The sequence below is a fragment of the Amphiura filiformis genome, chromosome 20 (genome assembly GCF_039555335.1).
Source record: "Amphiura filiformis chromosome 20, Afil_fr2py, whole genome shotgun sequence".
Classification (NCBI taxonomy): domain Eukaryota; kingdom Metazoa; phylum Echinodermata; class Ophiuroidea; order Amphilepidida; family Amphiuridae; genus Amphiura; species Amphiura filiformis.
Genome location: NC_092647.1, coordinates 1,676,055 through 1,699,450, shown reverse-complemented (window position 1 = coordinate 1,699,450; position 23,396 = coordinate 1,676,055). Strand labels below are relative to the sequence as shown.

At 34.6% G+C, this 23,396-nt stretch overlaps 1 protein-coding gene across 4 annotated transcripts in view; it reads left to right on the top strand.

Annotated features, from left to right (window-relative positions):
* Positions 1-23,396, top strand: part of LOC140142887 (corticotropin-releasing factor-binding protein-like) — a 52,323-nt gene that overhangs the window by 23,853 nt on the left and 5,074 nt on the right. Inside the window, exons 3-7 of one of the 4 annotated variants that reach the window (XM_072164905.1) lie at positions 275-432; positions 1,068-1,281; positions 4,415-4,566; positions 13,192-13,372; positions 19,160-19,326. In XM_072164905.1, coding sequence (XP_072021006.1) covers positions 275-432; positions 1,068-1,281; positions 4,415-4,566; positions 13,192-13,372; positions 19,160-19,287 — 833 coding nt within the window. In that variant the 3' untranslated portion in view covers positions 19,288-19,326. Of the gene's footprint in view, positions 1-274; positions 433-1,067; positions 1,282-4,414; positions 4,567-13,191; positions 13,377-19,159; positions 19,331-23,396 lie in introns of all 4 variants that reach the window. The other 3 variants (XM_072164903.1, XM_072164904.1, XM_072164907.1) reach the window with 3 other exon arrangements.

Here is a 23,396-nt window from a genome sequence, read left to right as displayed (position 1 = left end):
TTAGGCAGGATAATAGGACACCATGTAGCCAAAACCCACTCATGATCGGGGTGAATTTTGAATGAAAAATGGGCCCCTTGCCCTTTTTCTTTTCCTTTGCCTTCCCAATTTTCTCTTTAATGTTTTGTCAGAGGGGCACTTTTCTTTTTCATCTTTTGTCAGGGTGGAACACTCTGCCCCCTGTTATCCCCACCCCCTGGCTAAGCTACTGGTCTATAGTCATATTTTCTGTAAAATAATTTCCATATTTTCACTTTTATCATTTTCTCTATAGCATGCCGAGTAGACATGGTTGGTATCGAGGGGGAGTACTACTATACAGAGACGGGTCTTGGCGTGGTCTGCGGTACATATTTCTTAGCTGATCCAGATGAAATTGTAGAAGTTGAGATCACCGAATTTGATGCCAGTTGTGAGGACAGTCAATTAGAGGTAAATAAATCAGATAGATATGACTCTTTGTCTTTGTTCGAGTCATGAATGTTTTACCTAATTGTTTCAACATTATACACTAAGGTAAAAAAGATACATTTTAAATTTAAATTAGCAAAATAATATGAGTTATTCCTTACATTGCATGATAAAAAGTTTGTTAGTCTATTTTCTGATGTTTTAATGCCATTACGCAAGTATCTACTCCTTCTAAAATGATATAAGACGCAAACAAGATTTAAGGTTATTAGCGCCATCATTGTCCACCTTTTCTTTAAAATGACTACAGTTTACATGCCATCAAACAACCGTGATATGATTCCAAACAAATTATTTGTTACACGTTGTTCCTAATTTGCCTCAAAATGTCGGAGGGCCTCCTTTGATTCATACTAGATCCCCTATGCCTTTTGCAAATGTAGGGGCGGATACTTATATTTTAAGTGTTTATTTAAATAGATAATAATTATGATATGAATACTTTCAATTACGAAATTCCATTGATTGGCATTACTATTGTTATTAGTGTTTGGATTGTATCTGGCAATAATATTGAATTATACTGCATTCAGACCTGAATTTCACATTTCAGTTTTACATTCTTGAACATTCCTTTTCTTTTCATCCAAAAACAGTTCTTCGACGGATGGGCAACAAGTGGTGGTCTGTTCCCGTCTGAAATGGAGCACCAGCTTCCCATGGATCAACGCGTGCAAGCGGTGTGCCCACGAACAAACAACAGACGATTCATATTCAAAGCAACACAGAACATAGGCATGATCTCATTTAAACTCGCACAAATTGGCAATACCTTGAGAATTACATACAAGAGCAAGAGAATACCAAATCGTAAGTTGATTGTAATCTACTTCACTAGTATAGATTCCACATCACCAAATGATGTCCCTTAAAGCATACCGTAGTTCATGATGCTTCCACTAGCGTCAGCGTATGATACATGCGAGATCAAAGGCGGTGTATCTGTGGTTTAGTCACTTCGCGCTGCATCACGCGCTACAGATGGACCGCCTTTGATTGCACGTATATCACACGCGACGCGGATACTTTGTTTTAAGTAACATAAATGGCTACAAGAAAATAGGAGATTTTTCTTGCCCAACGACGCGAACTTATGCTTTTCGCGTTTGAATCGCAAGCGTGCACAGAAACCGTCTTTTTAAGTGTGTGGACCGAGCTCGAGCGTGTGTGTCCTCTGTGCGAGATTAACTACACGCGCGATTTGTGTTGTTGTAAAACGTCTGTTCTTATGGTAGCAAATTAAATTTTACTCCTCAGTATTGTTTTGTAATCATAATAATTCGGCATTAAAGGAAGTCTCCGGCATCGGCAATCACAACATTATTCCTTATATGTTGGAAAGCACGAATTCATGGTTTTATTTAAAACAAACTCATACTGACCATAAAAACGAATAAAAACATCCGTTTCTCAACACGCGATATTCAAAATTCCCGGGCGCCGAGTGCAATGACGTCCCAGTAATACAATGAAGGCTGACGACAATTGAACGCAAATAACCATTACGTCATTGCACTTAGACAAATTCGACGCGGGAATTTTGAATATCGCGTGTTGAGAGCCTTCTGTTTTTATTCGTTTTTATGGTCACTATGAGTTTGTTTTAAATAAAACCATGTGATTCGTGCTTGATAATTATTTTTCTAACATATAAGGCATAATGTTATGATTGCCGGAGTCCCCTTTAACAATTTCAAAATTTCTTACTTGGGAAAACACAATTTTAAACAAAATCCTCCCACACAAAACAAATCAGATTTACCGTAATCAACAAATTAAATTCTGTAATCATGAATCAAAATTCTATTTTACATAATTATTGATAAACAACAAACAATAGGCCAACCATTTTTTTTTTTATCAACGCTACGACTAATCTAATCTAATATATTTTGTACGCAGAATTGTATGGTAATTGCTCTAATTGATTAGGCAACTAAAAATGATATACTCTAATTAAGGGTGTGTCATTTTTGATTTCTAAGAATTATTGACAGTTAATTAAGGCCGACAACAGTTTATAATTACATGCTTATGAGAAATTTATTTTTGTTCAAGGTATTTTGTTTTATAATCATAATTTGTTCACATCCTGTTTTATTGTAATGTCTTGTCTTTTTCTGTTTGTCTGTTCAACCCTTGAAAGTTTTAATTTTTTGTACTGTTCGCCGGCAACCCCCACCCCACGAGCTTGCTCCGCGCGTGTTACCCCACAACTCCCGGTTCAACTTCCGTTATATCTTATCTCAGGCTCACTTTTGTCCTGTCTCTTGCCCAATCACTTGGTTGTTTGTTCTATCTTGATCGCATTTGACTGTCAGCAGTGGGCTGATAGACTTCTTGCCTAAATAATTTTGTATGCAATTGTTCTAATTCTGGCATTTTTTTGTGGTAATTTTAATTCTATAAACTGTACATTTGTGTGCAAACTGAGGGCGCTATTTACATATATTTAGATTTAACCAAATAATATGAGTTATACCTTACATTTCATGATAACTTTTTGTTATAAAATTTCCTTGCTATTTTGTACTCATTTTTCTGATGTTTTAATGTCATTATACAACTGTCTACCCCTTGTAAATAAAAGATGTAAACATGATTTAAGCGCCATGAGTATTCAACTTTGCTTTAAAATGAATACAGTGGTATGCAAATGTATAAATTCTTCAGCAAAAAGTTACTGATTTGAAAATAAACCAGTTCACGAGTACACGAGTTCTGTAAACAACAAACTATATATTTTTAACAAAAAGGTCTTTGGCTTTCAAGAAAAAAGTAAAACCAGCTCGGGTCAGTCAACTCAGAAGTTCAATTTCACAAATAGTCATGATGGCCGTGCGTATCTCCATTTACATTGTGATCATGGTTTTCATTAATGGCAAGACCGACATTCAAGAAGACTAAATGGAATTAGATTCTTATTTGTTGTCACACAAGCAATTCATGTTTGAAATACTGTACATGAACTAGGATGAACTCCTTTTCTGTTTGTCTTAAAATACTACCGACGGTTAAATCACATTTTAATGTCAAATGTCAGCAAATCGGTATTTTTCTAATCTGTATTTTTCTAATCTGTTCGAACTATTTAACTTACTTTATTGAAAAGCCAGCCTTTATTATTGAAGGCATAATTTCATCTTTGCGTTGGATTTGCGTTTTAAAAAAAATTCTCGAGGGCATGAAAATGTTAATTTCCTCGTTCATTTCCGCGGAAATTGTTATTCTTTAGGTCAGTTCCCAACAGAATATAACATAATCCTTGTACAATTTAGCACTGCTTTGCACAAATCTCTTGTTCTTACAAATTGCCTATTTCTAGCGATGAAACCTCAACCTATTTATGAGTCCAACGTCAATGGGCTATTCCAGATGTATTCCGCACCCCCCCTATGGAAGACATTTAAAAAAATACAATTCCAGCTGAAATTGAGATGTGTCTAGAGGGTATGGAAGACATTGAGATTAGGTGAAACTCCGGCTGCTAAAAAAAAAACAAAAGTGGGGATTGTGAAAGGCCATGATGTGCCTATACACATTTCTTAATATTCCGGCTGGAAATGGTCAAAAATGCTCCAATTCCAGCAGAATCTTCACTTATGATCACCATCTCGATTAACGTATGAAAGACATTTACTTGAATTCTGGCTGGAAACAAAAAATGTTCTAATTCTAGCTGGAACCCTATGGAAGACATTTACATTTACGTGAATTCCGGCTGGCCATATTAGACATATTACCACAATTCCGGCAGTGTCTTTCATCGGGTTTTCCTGACATGTGAAATCCGGCTGTCAATTTAGCCCCGAATTCCGGAAGTGTCTTCCATAGGGGGGTGCGGAATACATCTGGAATAGCTAAATGCACCTTGTTCTGTTTGCTCGTTTATTGTTATTGTTATTTATTAATCTCTTTTTATATTCTTTTAAAATAATTTCAGCATGTCATGTGATGGCAAAGGAAGCCAGTGGTATGTTCACATTACGTAATCATGGACAAGAGGGCAATTGTTCTTTCGCTAATATTTATCCAACCAAAATCACCGTTGTTAATATGCAGATTGGATCAGGAACCAATGAAGCACAGCTCAAGGTAAGGTTCGAAAAGTGAATCTCTTAACCTGAAACATTTGGTCTTTGCATGCAGGCGCTTAGTTTTTTTTCCATAATAACCTTGGTACTTTCAAGTAAAATCTTTGAAATTTTTTTTATTCCTTTTCCTGAAAATTGATGAAAGAAAATTCAAAAAAAGTTTCTTTATTAGCTCTCTATCGGACAGCCTGTCTGTCTGTCTGTCTGTCTGAGAAAAGTCATGCAAGTCTTACAGACACACAAGTATACCTGCGTGAGTGGGTGTGTTGTTATTGCTATTGCCCAATTGGGTGGATTAAATACGCTTAAAAATCGATGTTGAATTGTATTGTGTTGTAAACTTTTATCATTCTTTTGTCTATGTGTAACACGGGTGATGGAATGCAGTTTAATATTCCCATCAAGGTCACATCATGTCACATTTTAGGTGAGATAGACCTAAGGGGGCCTTAGGGGGGACTCAGCTATGGCTGCCATTGAGGTGTAGGAATGCGTGAAATTGGATTCATCTATAGTCTCCCTGTCTGACAGTTGGTCATTCTCTCCGTCAGTCCGTCTCTCTCTCTCTCTCTCTCTTTCCCTCTCTCTCCTCCCACTTTTTCTGTCTGACTCGATTTCTCTCAAAACTATGTCAACATATATATGTGGCTCATGACAAATAAATGTTGCACTTTGTAAACAACATTCAAACCGGATACACCCGTCTTTATTGGGTGCAATAAGATCCGGGAAATACAAGTGATTTTGAAGATTAAAAACTACGGAAGCATCTAGGTGCCATCCCACTTGACGACACAGCGAGATACTATATCTTGGCAAAAGCATCTGAATCAAAATGTACACTTGTATTTAGTGGTCCAGCACTATGGACTACAATAGCCTCATCCCAATGTTACATAACCATAGTGCAAATTTTGACCTCAAGTTGCAGAGTATGAGTTTTTGTATCCAAATGTTCAAAGGTCATTCAATGAATGTACAAATGTATTGGGGTTTAAGAACTGTGCCCTGATAGATGAGCATGTTGTGGATAGGTTACTTCATAACATTCCTATATTCATCCACGTTCAGACGCGAACAGAACCCACGCTGTATTTTCAGATTAGATTTCTCCAAAACAACGCCAAACAAGATTTATGTCGTCATAGTAGTATAGTGATACTAATTGTTTGCACCTGCGCATAGTGCATATTGGAGGATCTTGACGCAAAATAATCGCAATATTGACAAGATTACGTGCGATTAAATAGACAGGGTTATTTTAAAGAAAATGATCAACTTAATAACAGTTGTAATCACTCGTAGGCTATATCGCTTCTGATTTTGCTGTATCATGACAGAGTATCAATTTTCGTAATTTGATTTCAAATTTCAAAACAACAAACTCAATATCTGACGTCATTGTTAAGGTTCATTGATGCGTAATGTGAAAATGCATGCAAAACTCTTGCGAAAAACGTTGCTATAAAGATTGTGTGGCTATTCCGTGGCTATTCCTGATTTTAATGCTCTGCATGCTGGCCATAGACTTTAACATAAACATGAGATAAAAAGTTTTTAATATATTAAAATATCAAGAGTTATCGCAAGAACCGCTCAAGTAATATTATACTGGCCTTGTTTGTATTCATTTTAATGCATTTTCATGCTGATTTCAAAATGAGTATAAAGTCGCAAGTTGGTAGTTTCGAGACACACAGGCTGACTGAGTTGACGGCTTTGTTTGCCGCGCACCTGTTCAAGCCAGAGGTATGTCCTTTGTGAATGGGGCACAATGGGCCATTCACGAAGGAAACAATGACCACCCACGCGTAGCCAGGGCGTTTCAAACTACCAACTTGCGACTTTATGCTTATTTCGCGGTGGCAGTCACATATGGACATGAAAATGTGCAATTCTGAAATTGTTGAATTTTTAAAGACAATTTAGAGTTTGTCGTTTGCAGATACTCATAAATGATATAACTCGATAAAGGTTTAAACCAAAGACCCCATAAAGAATACAGGTAATTTGGAATGATATGATAATGTTATTTTTGTACTTCATTAAAGAAAAGTAATACCACCCTTTAGATTATCGGATTTTCAATATAACTCAGTATGGAATTGCCTGTAATATCTTCGTACGGTATTATTTTCACTGAACAATGTATTATTAGTGGCGCAACTTGATACAAGAATAATGTTATTTCGCTCTATTACCCCCTTAATTATGAAATATTACATTGGAAGTTTTGTTTTACTTGACGAAAACACTATTTATTGTAAGGAGTGTAATATATCCTACTCGAATAAGGAAGTTTCACCTTTTCTTGCAATAATATTGTGTATATCATTTTTTTAAATGACTGATAAAGTTTCATAATTTTCTTAAAGAAAAATTATTGAAAAATTTGCCATACTCCTCTGCTTCCTGCAATAAGGTTTAAAGGGGATGTGCTGTAACTTTAGAATGATTACCCATATAGAATTTTGCATCCCTGCTAATAAGTAATAGAAGGGAAACATACTACAGTTACCGTGACCATTTTGGTGAAACAGTGGAAAATTTGAAACCACGCAACCCGAGAACCGCGAAATCTACATATCATTTATTAAAAAATCATTTACCCGGTCACTGACAAGGGATTGAAGACCCACAGTGATGTCAATACTTGCATCTAAATTATGGACAGCAAATGACCATGGGCAAATCATTCCAATTTGATATTGACATGATTGATATATTCCATAATTTGAACGTGACATCATCTGAGAAGGTAATTAAAAATAAATGACCTGTCAGAGATATTCTGGATACTATTATCATAGTAGGTGTAATTTAGAACACGTCTAGAAAACTACATCGGAAGGAATTTGAAGGTCGTGCAGTGATTTCACTTCATACGCTAACCTTGGGGAGTGCTAGCCTAAGGACGTATTATATCATCATGATCATAATGCCCATGTGCGCTACATGCCATTTATTTGATTTTTTTCAGCCAGATATCTTTTATAAACATAAACACATGCGCTAGGAAAGGATTACAAAGTTCTTTCATGTGCACAAATAACCAATTTCACACTCCAATGGATTTGTGCATCTATCAGAAACTACCCTTTTGTTATGCTATAATACTGCCTTCCAACATATACGTGCTAAAGGTCGCGGTCTACATACATCAATGAAGATCAAAAGAGAAACTAGGTTGATCTTCGTGGGGTCATGGTTTCCATTTTATCAATTATTTTGTCTACTTTCACGAGCGTTTAATTTTTGAACACTTGCAGTGAGTACATGAGACCCCTAGTTACTCATAAATACCATCCAAATCCTAAGAGTCCCAGTTATTGCTGGCCCAGCAATATAACTGGAGCTCTTAAATTCTGCTGTAAAGCCCTCCTTCGCGTACATGTTTATTTTTAACATGTGATGTGTAAGATAATCATTCAGGTACTTAAATGAAATTGTAGTCATATTCATTGTTGAACAATTCAACACGAATCAATTTCACCCAGAGGGCTCCGGGTAGCCATAAATCTCAATCTAGACAAGTTACACAATATTGAATTCATAATGTGACGTCAATTTTTTAAGTCCATAAATAAGACCGCTAGCGACAATTTGTACAGACATCGTCATTTATCAGTCCCAAAAATGGCTCAAGAATTATAGGCATTTTTTGAAGGCTCGCAGCAACAGGTTTTGCAGCATTTTGCCTGAAAATTTGATCGGGTGTTTACCCAACGCCAAGTAACGTCAAAGTAAGCATTTAGGTTTTCGCAATTGGCAATTTTCAACTATGTCGCTCTCTTCCAAACTTGCTTGGTTGCCTAGACCCCTCCTTTTTTTTTTTTTTTAAATCGCAAGTCATTTGACCAACATTCCTGATACGTAAGATTACATAAGTGATTGTTTTAAGGTAGAAATTAGAATTCCCTGCATTCTACAAAACACAAGTGTTTTGATGTACTCTGTTTTGAAGTTATCTGTTTTTGAAGCATTTTATAACATGCAATTCGTTTTTTTGATAGGTGTGGAACACTGAAAATCACCAAGTTCATACCCTAGAACCGCTTATTCCCATTAAACTTATCAACATTATTTCCCTAATGTGTTAGAAACGCGTATCTAAAATTTTAACGAAGTTGATGGTGAATTTTTTGATTCCAGTTTAACAAAGTGTGATCTTTAGCCAACAAATTCTGACAATCGCCCACGTTGCATAACTTTAGATTATCCGTATGATTCTCTGAGTTTCTATTTAGTAAAAAAAAAGAGCCCGTAAGTGGGCCGAGCTTTTATAGATGATTGAAATAAATGATTGCATAAATAAATGAGTAAATAAATAAATAAATAAATAATAACAGGAATTGCGTAAGCATACCTCAATCAGTGTCACCAGATGTTTTATAACATAATTTCATTATGTTTGCCGTATCGAAGTAATGGTTAGTAATGTTGTTTGTTATTTTCTTAAACGGTACCATTCATGACATTTAAATAGCTAAAGGATTAAATAGAAACTAATCTTAACATTGTGTACTAGTTGTCATGATACAATACACAGAGGATGTACTGCAAACAGGGCCATGAATCTTGCATTCAAGAGTATTGTTATGACACGGGCAGGAATTTCCGAGCAGTTGGTCAGTTACTGTATACCCGCAAGCAAAATGGCAACCAACTATAAGACTAAGCCAAATAAAAATTCCCTTTAAAAGGGAAAGCCAGCCTCAATGTAGAAGAGGTCTTGTAATTAGTTTTGGTCAATGTGAAAGGCATTTTTAAGATCACGCTTACATCTACATGACAGTCCACCAAACCATCAACGATGAGAACATGCACACTGAAACAGCAGAAAACATTAATTCCTAATCTCATGTCAACTCTTTTAATTCATTACTCCAAATTGTTCTGGTCTGTTTGTTTTGTTTTGTTGTTGTTGTTGTTGTTGTTGTTGTTTTTTTGTTTTTTGTCTTTTCAGCTTTTTACCCACGATATCTCAATTTCCAATTTTGTAATACCAGAACTTACGAACTCAATATCTTCGCTTAGGAATGTCCGATTTCACTGCTTTCGATATACCACTTCACAAATACACTGCCGGTTTGAGTTAACTTACATGTACATTTTATTTTAAAATAACTTAATTAATTCGCAATGTATAGTTTAAGCCTACTATATTATAATAGATAGTGGCCAGCACATTTATAAAGGACTGGTTACTCACTACAATCTTCACTCTTAAACTGTGTTTTTCTGAATGTGCTGATCATGTTGATTGCTAGTCGGAAACTCCTGCGAAGCTATGGACATGGCATCTTACATACTCCATTCTATAACAGTCTGCCTAGTGCCTTGTGTGTTTTCTCTTCAATCATTTTGTTGAATGTAATTTTATGAATCAAATAGTTATGTGTCATTTTATTTATAATAAAGAAGTTATTAAATTAATAAAGTAAGACAATTTATTTATCTATAAGTGCATGTCAAATGGGGTACATTGTTCAATACTATAGGCCTACATGCATAAATTATGCCCATATTATAGCTAGGCCCTAAAAACTTTATTTTGCATCAGATTTTTCCCGTTGAAAAGACAAAACTGATGTTTATGATAGCAACCATTTCATCAATAACATTTTGAGTCATTTTTATCCATAAAACGACACAGGATATGATAGATAACTACTTTCACATCAATATGGTCCATATGATAACAGATTGTTGAGAATCTGTGATATGATCCGGGGATATGATGAAGATTTTGATTCTATAGATCTGTTATCAACATGATCAAGTCATAATTAGTTCAAACATAACTTTGGTAATACTCACTCGTTTTCGTTCGTTGAAACGGCAAAACATACTTACTTTTCCTTACAAATCGAATTAAAATATTTTTAAAAAAATTCAACCACAAAAAGTTTTAAACAAAAGTCATTCCAATACCAATAAAAAATAATCTCTTGAGCAAACTGACCCCATCCCAGAAATAGGTACCAGCTCGATGGGCTGGCGAAAAGAAACTTAAAATTTTTCACAAGGTCATATCTTAAAATCCAGTGAATCAAAATGAACAAAAAGTACACACAAGATTACTTCAATACTCTACTCTAAACATATGTCAGTAACCAAGCAGTTCTCCAATTGACACAACAGCAAAATGAACTGACATGGAACAGCTTCCTGGACCACATTCACAGCCCAATAAATGACAGCCAGCACAAGAAATCTGTGAGTAAGTGGAATAGTGTAGAACAAGACCTGTTTCTTGATAAAAGTGCGTGAAAAGTAGAAATCAGCGCCGTTCCACACTATTCCACTTACTCTTTTCGCCAGCCCATAGGGCTGGTACCTAATTCTGAGATGGGGTTTGTGTACACTAAAGATTAGCTAAGATTATAGCCTTCTTCTATTGGTATGAATTATTTTTTTACTTCTCGTGGTGGAAATGTTTTTTTTTTTTTTTTATTCGATTTGCAAGGAAAAGAAAGTATGTTTTGCCGTTTCAACGAACGAAAACGATTGAGTATTGCCAAAGTTATGTTTGAATTAATTATGACTTAAAAAGTTATCATAGGTTAGGCCTACACATATAAACATAAACTTGTTCAGCAATCAGCATATCAAAAAAATGACATGGTCAAAGCGGGGGAATGATCACGAGGTCATATCAGGGGACTACTGAGCATAGCATGATGTTTGGTTGCCTGTGAGTGCATAATTGATATTTTTATAACAGATCTAATAATGTTGTAGAATCAAAATCTTCATTATATGGACCACATTGAAGTCAAAGTAATTATCTATCCTATCCTGTATCGTTTTATGGATAAAATTGACTCAAAATGTTATTGATGATATTATTGCTATCTTTAACATCAGTTTTGTCTTTTCAACGGGAAAAATCCGATTGAAAATAAAGTTTTTAGGGCTAGCTATAATATTGAACAATATATCCCATATTTTGACATGCACTTATAGAAAATAAATAAATTATTGTCTTACTTTATAAATTATAAATACTGTAAAATGACACATAACTAAAGTGAGGCCAATTTCTATCTTTTTATTTGATTCATAAAATTACATTCAACAAAATGATTGAAGACTGAGAAAACACACAATGCAGACTATTACAGAATGGAGTAGGTTAGATGCCATGTCCATAGCTTTGCAGGAGTTTCGGACTAACAATCAACACATTCAAAAAATACAGTTTAAAAGTGAAGATTGTAGTGAATGATCAGTTCTTTATTATGTGCTTGCCACTATCTACTTTATAGTAAACTATACATTGCGAAATAATATAAAATTATTTTAAAATAAAATGTGCATGTAAGTTGAGTTAACATAGCGAATTAACTAACAACTGCAGTGTATTTCTTGATTTTAATAATAAGCATGGGTAAAAAGCAGTAAAGACAAAAATACAGAACAATTTGGAGTTAATGAATTAAAGAGTTGACAGGAGTTATAGGAGTTAATGTTTTTTGCTGTTTCAGTGTGCATGTTCTCACCATTGATGGTTTGGTGAACTGTCATGTAACATGGATGTAAGCGTGATCCTAATAAATGCTTTCACAGTGACCCAAACTATTTACAAGACCTCTTCTGCATTGAGGCTGGCCTTCCCTTTTAAGGGGAATTTTTATAAAATTGTCATCCGAAGGATCTTATTCTCACATATTTCTTGTACTGAGTGCCAATTATTGGGCTGTGAGTGTTGTCCAGGAAGCTGTTCAATGTCAGTGCATTTTGCTGTTATGTCAGTTGCACAACTGGTTGTTTACTGACATGTGTTTGGAGTTGAATATTGAAGTGACCGTGTGTGTAATTTTGGTTCATGTTGATGCACAGGATTTTAAAATATGACCTTGTGAAAAATTGTAAGTTTCTTTTATGGCTTAGTGTATATACACCAACAAACCTTATGTCCAAATCAATTCAATATCAATTTCACCCTCTTATGCATTTCTATATTTTTATATCACTTCAAATCTAGAAGATTAAACTAGTTTACGGAAGGAAGTTCCGTGATTTCCTTGCTAACTTATTTGAAAGCATCTTCCTCCAGATTGACCATGATGACTGACTGATGATGAGAGCAGATGCTATCGAAACGGCATCAAGTCATACAATGTCTGTCATAATAGAGATATTGCAAAGAGGCGATTTACGGCTAATGCCATACGGATTATAAAATGCACGTTGTCTGCAGTTCTTTGGAGTAAATGAGTGGGTTGAGGCTGTAGATCATAATCATACAGAATATGCCAGTCAGTTCTTTGTTAGCCACAATGGCATGCAATGAGGGAGTCAAATTTTGTGAATGCCCGTAAAATACTATAATGAAAGACAAATATAAAGACTAAATCGCGTCTGACGTCGGGCAATGGTGCGCCGTAATTGGTTGCCGACCTGCGCAGTACGGTATTTTCTGTCTAGTTGTCACAATGTCAGAATTTCAGACGCGAACTGGTCTTTTATCTCTGTCTTTCATTATATTATATCAGTTTGGGGCTGCTTATCAGTCAGTTAAAACATTTTTAGCTAAGCTTTCAATATATCCAGTAACTCCTGTGTCTCTAAATAAGCATTTATATAACCATTTTTCTTTATATTTTCCCTTTGACTGTAGTGCGACGCAGAGAACGACTTCGTCCAATTCTTACAGGGCAACGTATTCGACCTCCCTACCATGACATCAGTGGAATCTATGTGCGGTCGATCAGGCAACCCAGTACCAGTGTCGGACAATTCTGTTGGCAGTGACCTGGCGCCATTGGATTCATCATGTTCAGGTGGTGAGTGCTTCCCAGGTAGGTAGTCAGAAAATAGGAAAGAAATGACTAGAAAATGATTGATAACAACCTCCTTCAATTGTTTAATTATTATTAATGATTAATTAAAATGTAAACAGACGTGACATTGATTGGACGGAAGATACGCTCAGAAACCATGTATGTCATTGTGTGTGACAGCCTTTTTTTTACAACAACAAATATAATCCATTATTCTTCTTCAATAATTTTATTTGCACGCGTCCGATTATAGAAAGTTTAAAGAAGCCATATGAAACTGACTTTCATAGCAACCTTCGGTATGGGTATATTATTGAAACCTTGAGATATAAAAGAATAGCATTTTGACATTATTCCTTGAGGATATATAGGCTAATAATTTGCTAACTAAACACAAAAACGTAACATTATAATAAAAGGCATCACGTGATATTTATTTCATCTTGGATCATTATAGCAAACGATATTTTTAACCCCATGAGAACTACCTGCCTATTGGTCAAAAAGAAACTGTCATTATCAATTGGACCAATCAGCAACATTGTTAGAATAATTTCACCACACAAAAAATTGAGGTGAATTATTTACAAAGCTCCATTCTGATTGGTGATTAAAATGAAGATATAATGTAATTGACCAATCAGAGGCAATGTTAGATCGGCAGGTAATAAACATGACAACCAGTAGTTTTAATTTTACAATGATATCTATTTGAAATGATTAAGAAAGTTTTCCATTATTATGGGATTTTTTTAAGGTTGTTTGATAGCATGTAAAACTACGTCATTTTAAAGAAAAGTTGAACACTGATGGCGCTATTTATCTACAATCGTGTTTTCATCTTTACAAGGGGTAGACACTGGTATAATGGCATTAAAACATCAGAAAAGAGTAACAAATAGCAACGGAATTTTCAAAACCCTTTTTATCATGAAATGTTAGGAATAACAAACCACAAAAAAAGCAGAAAAAATGAATAAGTTTGAAAAGAACCTAAAATCTATGTTAAAAAGAGGTGAAAATATATGTATATATATATATATTAGTGTGATAGTTGTTGGTATTATCCAGGTCTAAAATTGAACATTATATAATGTTTTGTTTAAAAAATTAATAATGATCACATCAAACAACCGTAAATTTATTTTCAACATTATTCTAAAAACAACATTCATTTTTTAGTCTAAAAAACAAACCAAAATCTAGTTTCTGTTGATTCTAAATGACACACTGATAAATGGAAAGTCGAAAATATGAAGTCCTTCTGTTCTGAATAATCATGAGATGTAAAACGTCTTTAAGGTTAGCGACCATTTTAAACTGTTGGGATTTGGTAGTGAGCTTTGGCAAACATTGCATTGGAAATTTCATAGCGAATGTGTAGAAGAATTCAAATATCACAGATATACTTTTGTAGGTCTGTGGTTTTTGAGTTATATTGTAAAGATGGCTGAAACAACAACACTTTTGTAAAACGGACATAACTCATTAAGAACAATATAAATCAAGCAAGTTTCGAAGTACATGATTTGTAGAATGAACTTTTGCAAAACATCAAAGTGTTATTTTTCAATAATATATTCATTTAGATAATAAAAAAAATTTTTTGGCTGCTTCGACCAACAATACCTAGTCTACCCTTAATGCAAGTTCGCGACATCTTACACTGGCATAAAACTTCACATGACGTATCACCTGCATTGACCTATAATTGAATTATTCCATTTTTTTCTCTATTATTGCTATTGATGTATCTATTTTGATATATAATTTGTACATGATAAATGTTGATATCTAATAATTTTGGTTCAAAGTCCACGTTATTTGCGTCATATGATGAGACATATATGGCTCCAAATGGTTCTTAATAATCAATATAAACAGTTATTAACCTCTCCGAACCAGTAATTTGGAAAAAGAGAGTGGTTTCTTACGATCCATTGACTAAAACTGAAATAACTTTGATGTGATAATTTAATTGCATTATTTGATATGTGCTTCTACGCATGCAATCATATAATAACCTTTCTGGTAAATGTTTGTCATATTTTTGATACAATTGATACGATCCATAAACGTCAAATATAGCTGATTTGATTAGCAATATCACAATTTTCGCTAAATGAAGCGACAACCCATTTTAAATTTCTTATTCTGTTCAAATCACAGATATAGCCATTTTATTCATCTTAAATGTAGCTTTGAGCTTTTTTAGTATTTCAATTTTTTTCATTTTAATATTTTTATTTATGACTCATCTTTCACAAATACGATTTTCAAAACTGTTGATATAGTGTCGACTTTCCAAGTCTCGGGTGCACCATTGAGAAAAAGAGCAGTCTTAAAAAAACTAGTTTACGCGTGCACCCACCCGCACACCCTGCACCCCCATACAAGTCAACCCCATCCACCAATCTACACAAACATCCTTTCAGACATCTCTTATTGTGCTGCTAAATGAGATGTCAGTATAAAGCAAATTTGATAGTAAAGTGCTCTTTCTTGTCCCAGGATTTCCCCTCAAAATAATGCTGGAAATAATAAGTAAACACAAAAACACATACTGATCCACCCGTACCCCAACACACCCTTATACCCACAACCACACCAACACCCTCACGTACACCCCGTAACACGAACAACAGAACCAAATATATTTCGATGTGCTGTGATATTTGATTTGTGTATAATTAAAACAAATTTGATAGTAAAGTGCTATTTCTTGTCCTAGGACTTCCTCACAAAAATAATGCTGGGAATAACAAATTAACACAAAACATCATACTGGTCCACCCTCACCCCAAAACACCCCTATACCCACAACCACTCGAACACCTCACCCCACCCTGTCATACGAACACAATGATGTACCAAATTGCTTTCGATGTGCTGTTAAATAACTAGCAAATTTGATAGTAAAGTGCTCTTTCTTGTCTCAGGACTTTCTCACAAACGTAATGCTGGGAATAACAAATTAACATAAACATATATACTGATCCACCCTACCCTAACACACACCTATACCCACAGCCACGCCAACACCCCCCTACACACCCCACACGAACAACAGAACCAAATATCTTTCGATGTGCTGTTAAATTTGACGTGAGTATATAACTAGCAAATTTGATAGTAAAGTTCTCTTTCTTGTACCAGGATTTCACTTGGTACAACAAATATACATCTCCACAGCCACGCCAACACACCCCCTACACCCCGTCACACGAACATCAGAACCAAATATCTTGGATGTGCTGTTATATTATTTGATGTGTGTTTACAACTAGCAAATTTGATAGTAAAGTGCGCTTTCTTGTCCTAGGACTTCCTCACAAAAATAATGCTTGGAATAACAAATTAACACAAAAACACATATCCCAATCCACCCCCGCACTCTAATTCAAAAATCTTATGTTATATATTTATGACATTATTAAAGATTTAAATCTAAGACATATGTAATCCTTTTCATGATTTATTGTTGTAAAAATCGGTTCGTTTTTAGCTGTCAATCTATCATAACAAACGTTTGACTGTGGTAGAGACACAGTATATCCTAAAATTAAGTGGCTCAATATCACTCAATATTGTATTCTATTTTCTCACATATCTCTTACTTTAAACAGATTCTTAATCACTTTTGTTTTTGTTCTGTTTACAAACTTTGTATAAGCTCTCTCACAAACTATTAGAATTACTGGTGTCATTTCTTTACTGTTCTCTGACTACTTCATCCTTATTCTATTGTTTACATTCATGTAAGTATATTATCTTGCTACTCAACAGTGGCGGCGCTACATGGGGGGAGGGAAGGGGGCATCCCCCCCCCCCAAATATTTTTCTTGCCTTCCCCCAGGTTTCCCCCCAAAAATCCCCAAATCACGTAAATTTCCACATTTTGCGGCAATTTTGCGCAAAATTTGTCGATTTTGCCCCCCTGAAATTCACTTCCCTCAATGCCCTCCCCCCCGAAAAAAATATTCCTGGCGCCGCCACTGCTACTCAATATTCTGCGGCTTAATATCTAATACTTCTTTTGTGTAAAAGAGGAAGCCCCATCTGAGCAGTTCTTCTGGGGTAAACCAAACCTGCCTGGTTATCAAATTAATCAGTGACAAGGTTATCTCTGAATATTAAAGGTGCTAATTCATATTTGAATACCATTGCATCAATTAGCACCTGTCAAATTCAAAGATAACCTTGTCACTGACTTATGTGATAACCAGGCAGGTTTGGTTCACCCCATGCAGAAGAACTGCTCTGGCGGGGCTTCTTCTTTAAGATGTTTGTTTTAAATGTTGACGTTTAGTATTGCGTCCTTTGTTTTGGCAATACACTAGTAAATGTATAAACCTATGATATAAATTAACTGACTAATTATATTATGTATTATTAATGTGAAATGATTGGAAAGTAGGCCTATATCCGATTGGTCTTGAACACATAATTATATTGTTGAAGTAAATATGGCTATTCTAGTTGAAACCCATACACCCCCTATGTAAGGCATGACCTTAATCTCCCACACAGGGAATGTAGATTTCAAATGGGGTCACCATTCAGGTAACCCCATTTGAAATTCACACTCCCTGTGTGGTAGATTACGGTCATGTCTTCCATAGGAGGTGAATGAATTTCAACTGGGATAGCGCTTTGTTTGAAAGGCATAGCTTAATGAGCAATAATTATTGATTAGCTGTTGTTAGCTCTAAATCATGGTCACCAGAGTGATTATTGCCAATTCAGTCCATCATGAAAAAAAAAATCGTTCATAATATTCTTTTAAGAATATCACTGTTTTGTAAATAAATCAATAATGTTTAATTACAATAATAATTGACCGATACGTATTTCTGAACATCAAGTCTTTACAAAAAGGAAAAAATCCCTAGTACATGGTTTCACATAATTAATTGAATAGTTTCAACACGGTGTTACACGACATGTCTTCATCAGAAATCTAATGATGTTATAGCAAACAGGTTCTTCACAATGACCGTCAATCATAAGAGTGACTTTTGATGAACCTTGATCTGATAGTATATAATATATTACGGTAATGGCAATTAAAGTCATTTGATACAATAAAGGACAACATTTAAAGAAGAAGAAGAAAAAACGTTCCTATCGAAACGGTTTTTTATATTAATGCATCTTTATTAATATCCTTGTTTAGAACATGATTTTAATCAACAAAATGCAAAAAACAAAAACAAAAAACAAAACAACACTGAAGAAGGTATTTTCATGGGGTGCAGGTCGATAGTCTGATAATCTAATCAAATGTTACTCCTAATGTGCTGCCAAATGACATGTGTTGCATATGTTTGGAATGAGATTTCAAACTGTTTTAGAATGAACATTTGCAATCTTTTTTTCAACTGGAAAGGACTTATTTTGGGACGACAAAAAGATTGAAAAAAAAATGAAAATCAACCCTTTCTACTGAAAATTCAATCGAAAAAGATTTGCCCCTAACTGTAATCGCTTAAAGGTTGTAAAAGATTGAGAATCACTCCTTGAGTTTGAAAAATTCAAATCACCCGATTGAATATACAGTCGAAAACTATTTGTCCCTAATTCGGGACGGCGAGATTGAGAATGCAATCTTTTTGATTGAATATTCAATCGGGCAATATAAGAGAATAATGTCAACCATAAACCTAACCTTTTACCTAATCCTACATGTAGTCCTAACCTAAATTGCATCAAACCGTAACTTTGTTGTTTCCATTTTCATGTTCCATATAGTCGCCTTCCTACCACCAATAACTTGTATTTATTTGTTTCTCTCTTGTATAACAGGCAGCCTTACCATCCCGTTGACATGTTCGGTGTCTTTGGTAAGAATCACCTCCACTGGTTTCACTGAAAATTCCGTGCACTTCATGTACAACCGAATCGTGGGAGCAAAGAGCGGATGCCAGTCGTAATGAGATGAACTTTTAATTAGGATATAGCAACATTTTGAAGTAGGTATGTTGCTTTGAATATCTGCCAAAATTGTGTATTTTTGTTAACAATTAAAGCTCCCCGTTATGCCTTAATGCGCAATTGTGAAATTATATTGTTTCAGTTTCAGTTTCAGTTTTATTTACCAATTGAATCATATTTCAAAACAAACGGTATTACAATGGAGGGATGACCAAAAAAGAGCACAAGGCTCGTACAAGTTTGGCCACCCTGAAAGAAATTTATAAGAGAACTACTATTTACTTAAATACTACGTGCAAAGACGAGAGACATTATGAAGCGACAAAACTACAATGTGCAAAGCGAGACAGGACAACACAGGTGAGACAGACAAATATGTTGGCAATACGATATTATCAAGATAATAAAAAGATGGTTACGAGACTCGAAGTCACGAGAATCATTGATTGGAAATCAACATGATCTATAAATAAATCCCCTAGCAATCTAATTACAACTCATATTGGGATACAAGATAATCTTTATACAGCTTACTAAAACATTTAATGGTGTTACAGTTACGAATATTGAGATCAATAACATTCCAACTTAATGGGCCCTGTCTTTTAATTGTGTTATTTGCAAGATCTGTTCTGAAGTTGCGAGGTCTATACAATTCAGCTGACCTGGTTCCATAAGAATGGAAGGTATTACTCTTCTTAAAATAATCAGTGAAAATATTTGGGAGTAAACTACTTTTGAACTTATACATAAAGAGGGAAATTTGATGTTTGTGAATATCAAAAACGGTTAGTGTATTTAATCTCTTAAACAAAGGTTGTGTGTGTGCAAGGTAATGTGAGTTGGTGCATAAACGGACAATTTTCTTTTGTTTGAGATGAATAGATTGTAAATTGCAATTATTCTTGTCGGCCCAAATAATATTACAATATTGAATATGTGGTAAAACCAAACTAGAATAAAGAGAAAATAATGTTGAGCCAGAAAGTATGTGTTTAAGACGATAAAGAATACCTGAATATTTCGAAACAATATTTGTAATATAAGTGTTATGTTGATGCCATGTTAGAGAATCATCAAGAATTATCCCGAGAAATTTTGTGTGAGAGACCCTTGAGATAGATTTGTTTTCAATATTGATTGAAATAGTGTCAGGATACGTAATACGAGTGTTGTGTTTGTTTTTAAATAACATATATGTGGTCTTTTTAATATTAAGGGAAAGTTTGTTTACTTTAAGCCATGTGGAAATGTTTGCAAGTTCAATATTAGCAGAATGTATGAGGTGATGGAGATTTTATGTGAAGCCAATAAATTAGTGTCATCAGCATAAATGACAAATGAGAAAAATTTACTTGAGAACACAATGTCATTTATATATAGAATGAATAATAAGGGTCCTAAGATCGAGCCCTGTGGAACTCCACAACTTGTATTCAAATGAATTGAGTTACGATGATTAAAGTTAACGAACTGGGATCTATCAGTAAGGTAACTCCTGAACCAATCGAAGGCATTCCCACGAATACCGTAGTGAGCGAGTTTTGAGAACAGAATATCATGGTTAACCGTGTCGAATGCCTTCGAGAGGTCCAGGAAGATACCAAGGGCGTGATTTTTGTTATCGAGATCGTTAACAATTTTATTGTAGACTTCCATGATGGCCATAGATGTGGAACGGTTAGAACGAAAACCAAATTGTGAGTTATGAAGTAGATTAAATCGGGAAATAAAATTGTACAACCTCTTGTGGACCAGACGCTCAAGAATTTTGAAAAAGCAGGAAGAACTGAAATTGGTCTATAATTGGAAGAATCGTGGCGATCACCATCTTTAAAAATGGGAACAACTTTAGCGATCTTGAGTTGGTGGGGAACAAAACCAGAAGACAGGGATAAATTAAAAATATGGACAAGTGGGGTTGCGATTGAGGTGCTGACTGCTTTAATAACCTCGGGTTTGATTTCATCATGACCACTGCTTGCTCCAGGCTTCAGTACCATACAGAGATTGACTACTTCATCGAAGTTGGTGGGTGAAAGAAAGAGTGAGTTAACAGGAGAATGAGCATTAATTAAAAATTCACGAAAATCAGTATTTGGTTGTTGAATTTTGCCAGCTAATTTAGTCCCAATATTAACAAAATATGAATTGAAATGATCTGCAATATGCTGAGAATCCGAAGTTGAGACGTTATTGATGTTAAACATAGTTGGAAGATCAGACCTATGTTGGCGACCGAGAATAGAATTTAAAATATTCCAAGTTCGTTTCGAGTTATTTTTACAATTCTCTAGTTTCTCAGCATAGTAGTCTTTTTTGGAAGACCTAATGATAGAAGTTAGTCGATTGCGATAAACATGATAATTCATTTTGTTAGACTCTGTTGGATGACCGACATACTTTCTGTAAAGTTTTTCCTTCCGAACAATAGATTTAAGGACGGCTGTTGTAATCCACGGTTTGCGGGGAGTTCGACGACTACTGGAACTACTAGAGCGAGACGATTTCAAGGGAAAATAAATGTTATACAAATCAGAAAATTTATTAAGAAAAGCCACATAGGCATGCTCACAAGAACCTATATTTTCAACAAAATTCCAATCAACCAGATTTAAATGATTCTGAAAATTTCGGATTCTATTTTGATTAATTAATCGATATGTTGTATGCTGGTGGTGGTGTGGGTGTGTAAGAGGAATAGATTTGGTAATTTGAAAAATAGGGTAATGATCAGTTAAGCCTCTAACGAAAATACCAGATTTTATTTGGTGTGTGAGAACGTTTGTAAAAATATTGTCAAGTAAAGAAGCGGTAGTGGGTGTTATTCTTGTAGGCCTGTCAATCAGTGGGTGCATATTATTATAGTAAAAAATATTGAGAAAATCATTAATTGTGTTATTGTTAGTATACTGCAATAGATCAAAATTAAAATCGCCAGAAATATAACACTGCTTATTTTCACCAGACATTTTAGTAACACAATTTTCCAAGTCAGTGAGGAACATATTTACATTAGTACGATGTGCACGATAGATATTACCCACAATTATATTTTTGTTAACAGAATTCAAAATTTCAATAAATATAGACTCAGAGTGGTCGATGTCATCAGATGATTCAACAATTAATTTAAGATCTTCCCTTTCACGGTAAGCAACTGAGTTATGAATATAAATTGCAGAACCACCACTTCTTCTACCTTGTCGGGGTGCATTAACGAGAACATAATTTTCAATATCAATCATATTAAAACTATCATCATTTAACCACGTTTCTGAAATGGAAATAATTGTGAAAGTGTGACTTAGACCAGAAATAAAGCTATGAATGTTATCAAAATTTTTGTTGAGACTACGTGAATTTAAATGCAAAATTGAAAAATCGTTATCACCTGAGCAAGTAATATCATTGTCAAATAAATAAGAACAATTATTGAGAGGGTTTGTGTGCTCATTCAAATTAATAGATTCATTGGATGATGTTCGAAACATATCTTCAAAGTTAAAGGATTTAATTTCAAACTAAGCATGCGATTAAACTCAATTGTATTATCAAAACAAAATAAAGCAAATCTGAACTCATCGTCATCAACATAGTGATTAAAGGGAAAATGTCCCCAGTACATTGAAAACAAATCCACTTCTGGACTTGGTCATAGTCAGTGTAAACACAGCGAGCGTGATAAAAATGGTTGCAATTGCAACAAAGAAGTTTGGAATGATGAGGCAAAATATTTATATTACACGTTTTACATATTATCATCTATAAAAACAGGATTGTGTTTTTGAAATCAGATCAATGACTATATTAATAATATGAATTTTCAAAAGTGTACAAAGTGAATTATTTTAGATTATCTTCAACATAATGATTGAACTTCGGGAAAATAATCATAGAAAAAACAAAACCAGTTTTGAACTTGACCAAGGTCACTCATGTCAGGAACAAACATTATTAAACATGCACAGAATTTTTGAAAGTAAGCAGGGCAAATTAATTTATCATCGAAAAATATGGTTAAACGGGAAAATATCACCATAACAATTGAAACATATAAATCAGTCATGAACTTGATCAATATCAGTGTAAACACAACGGGTGTGGG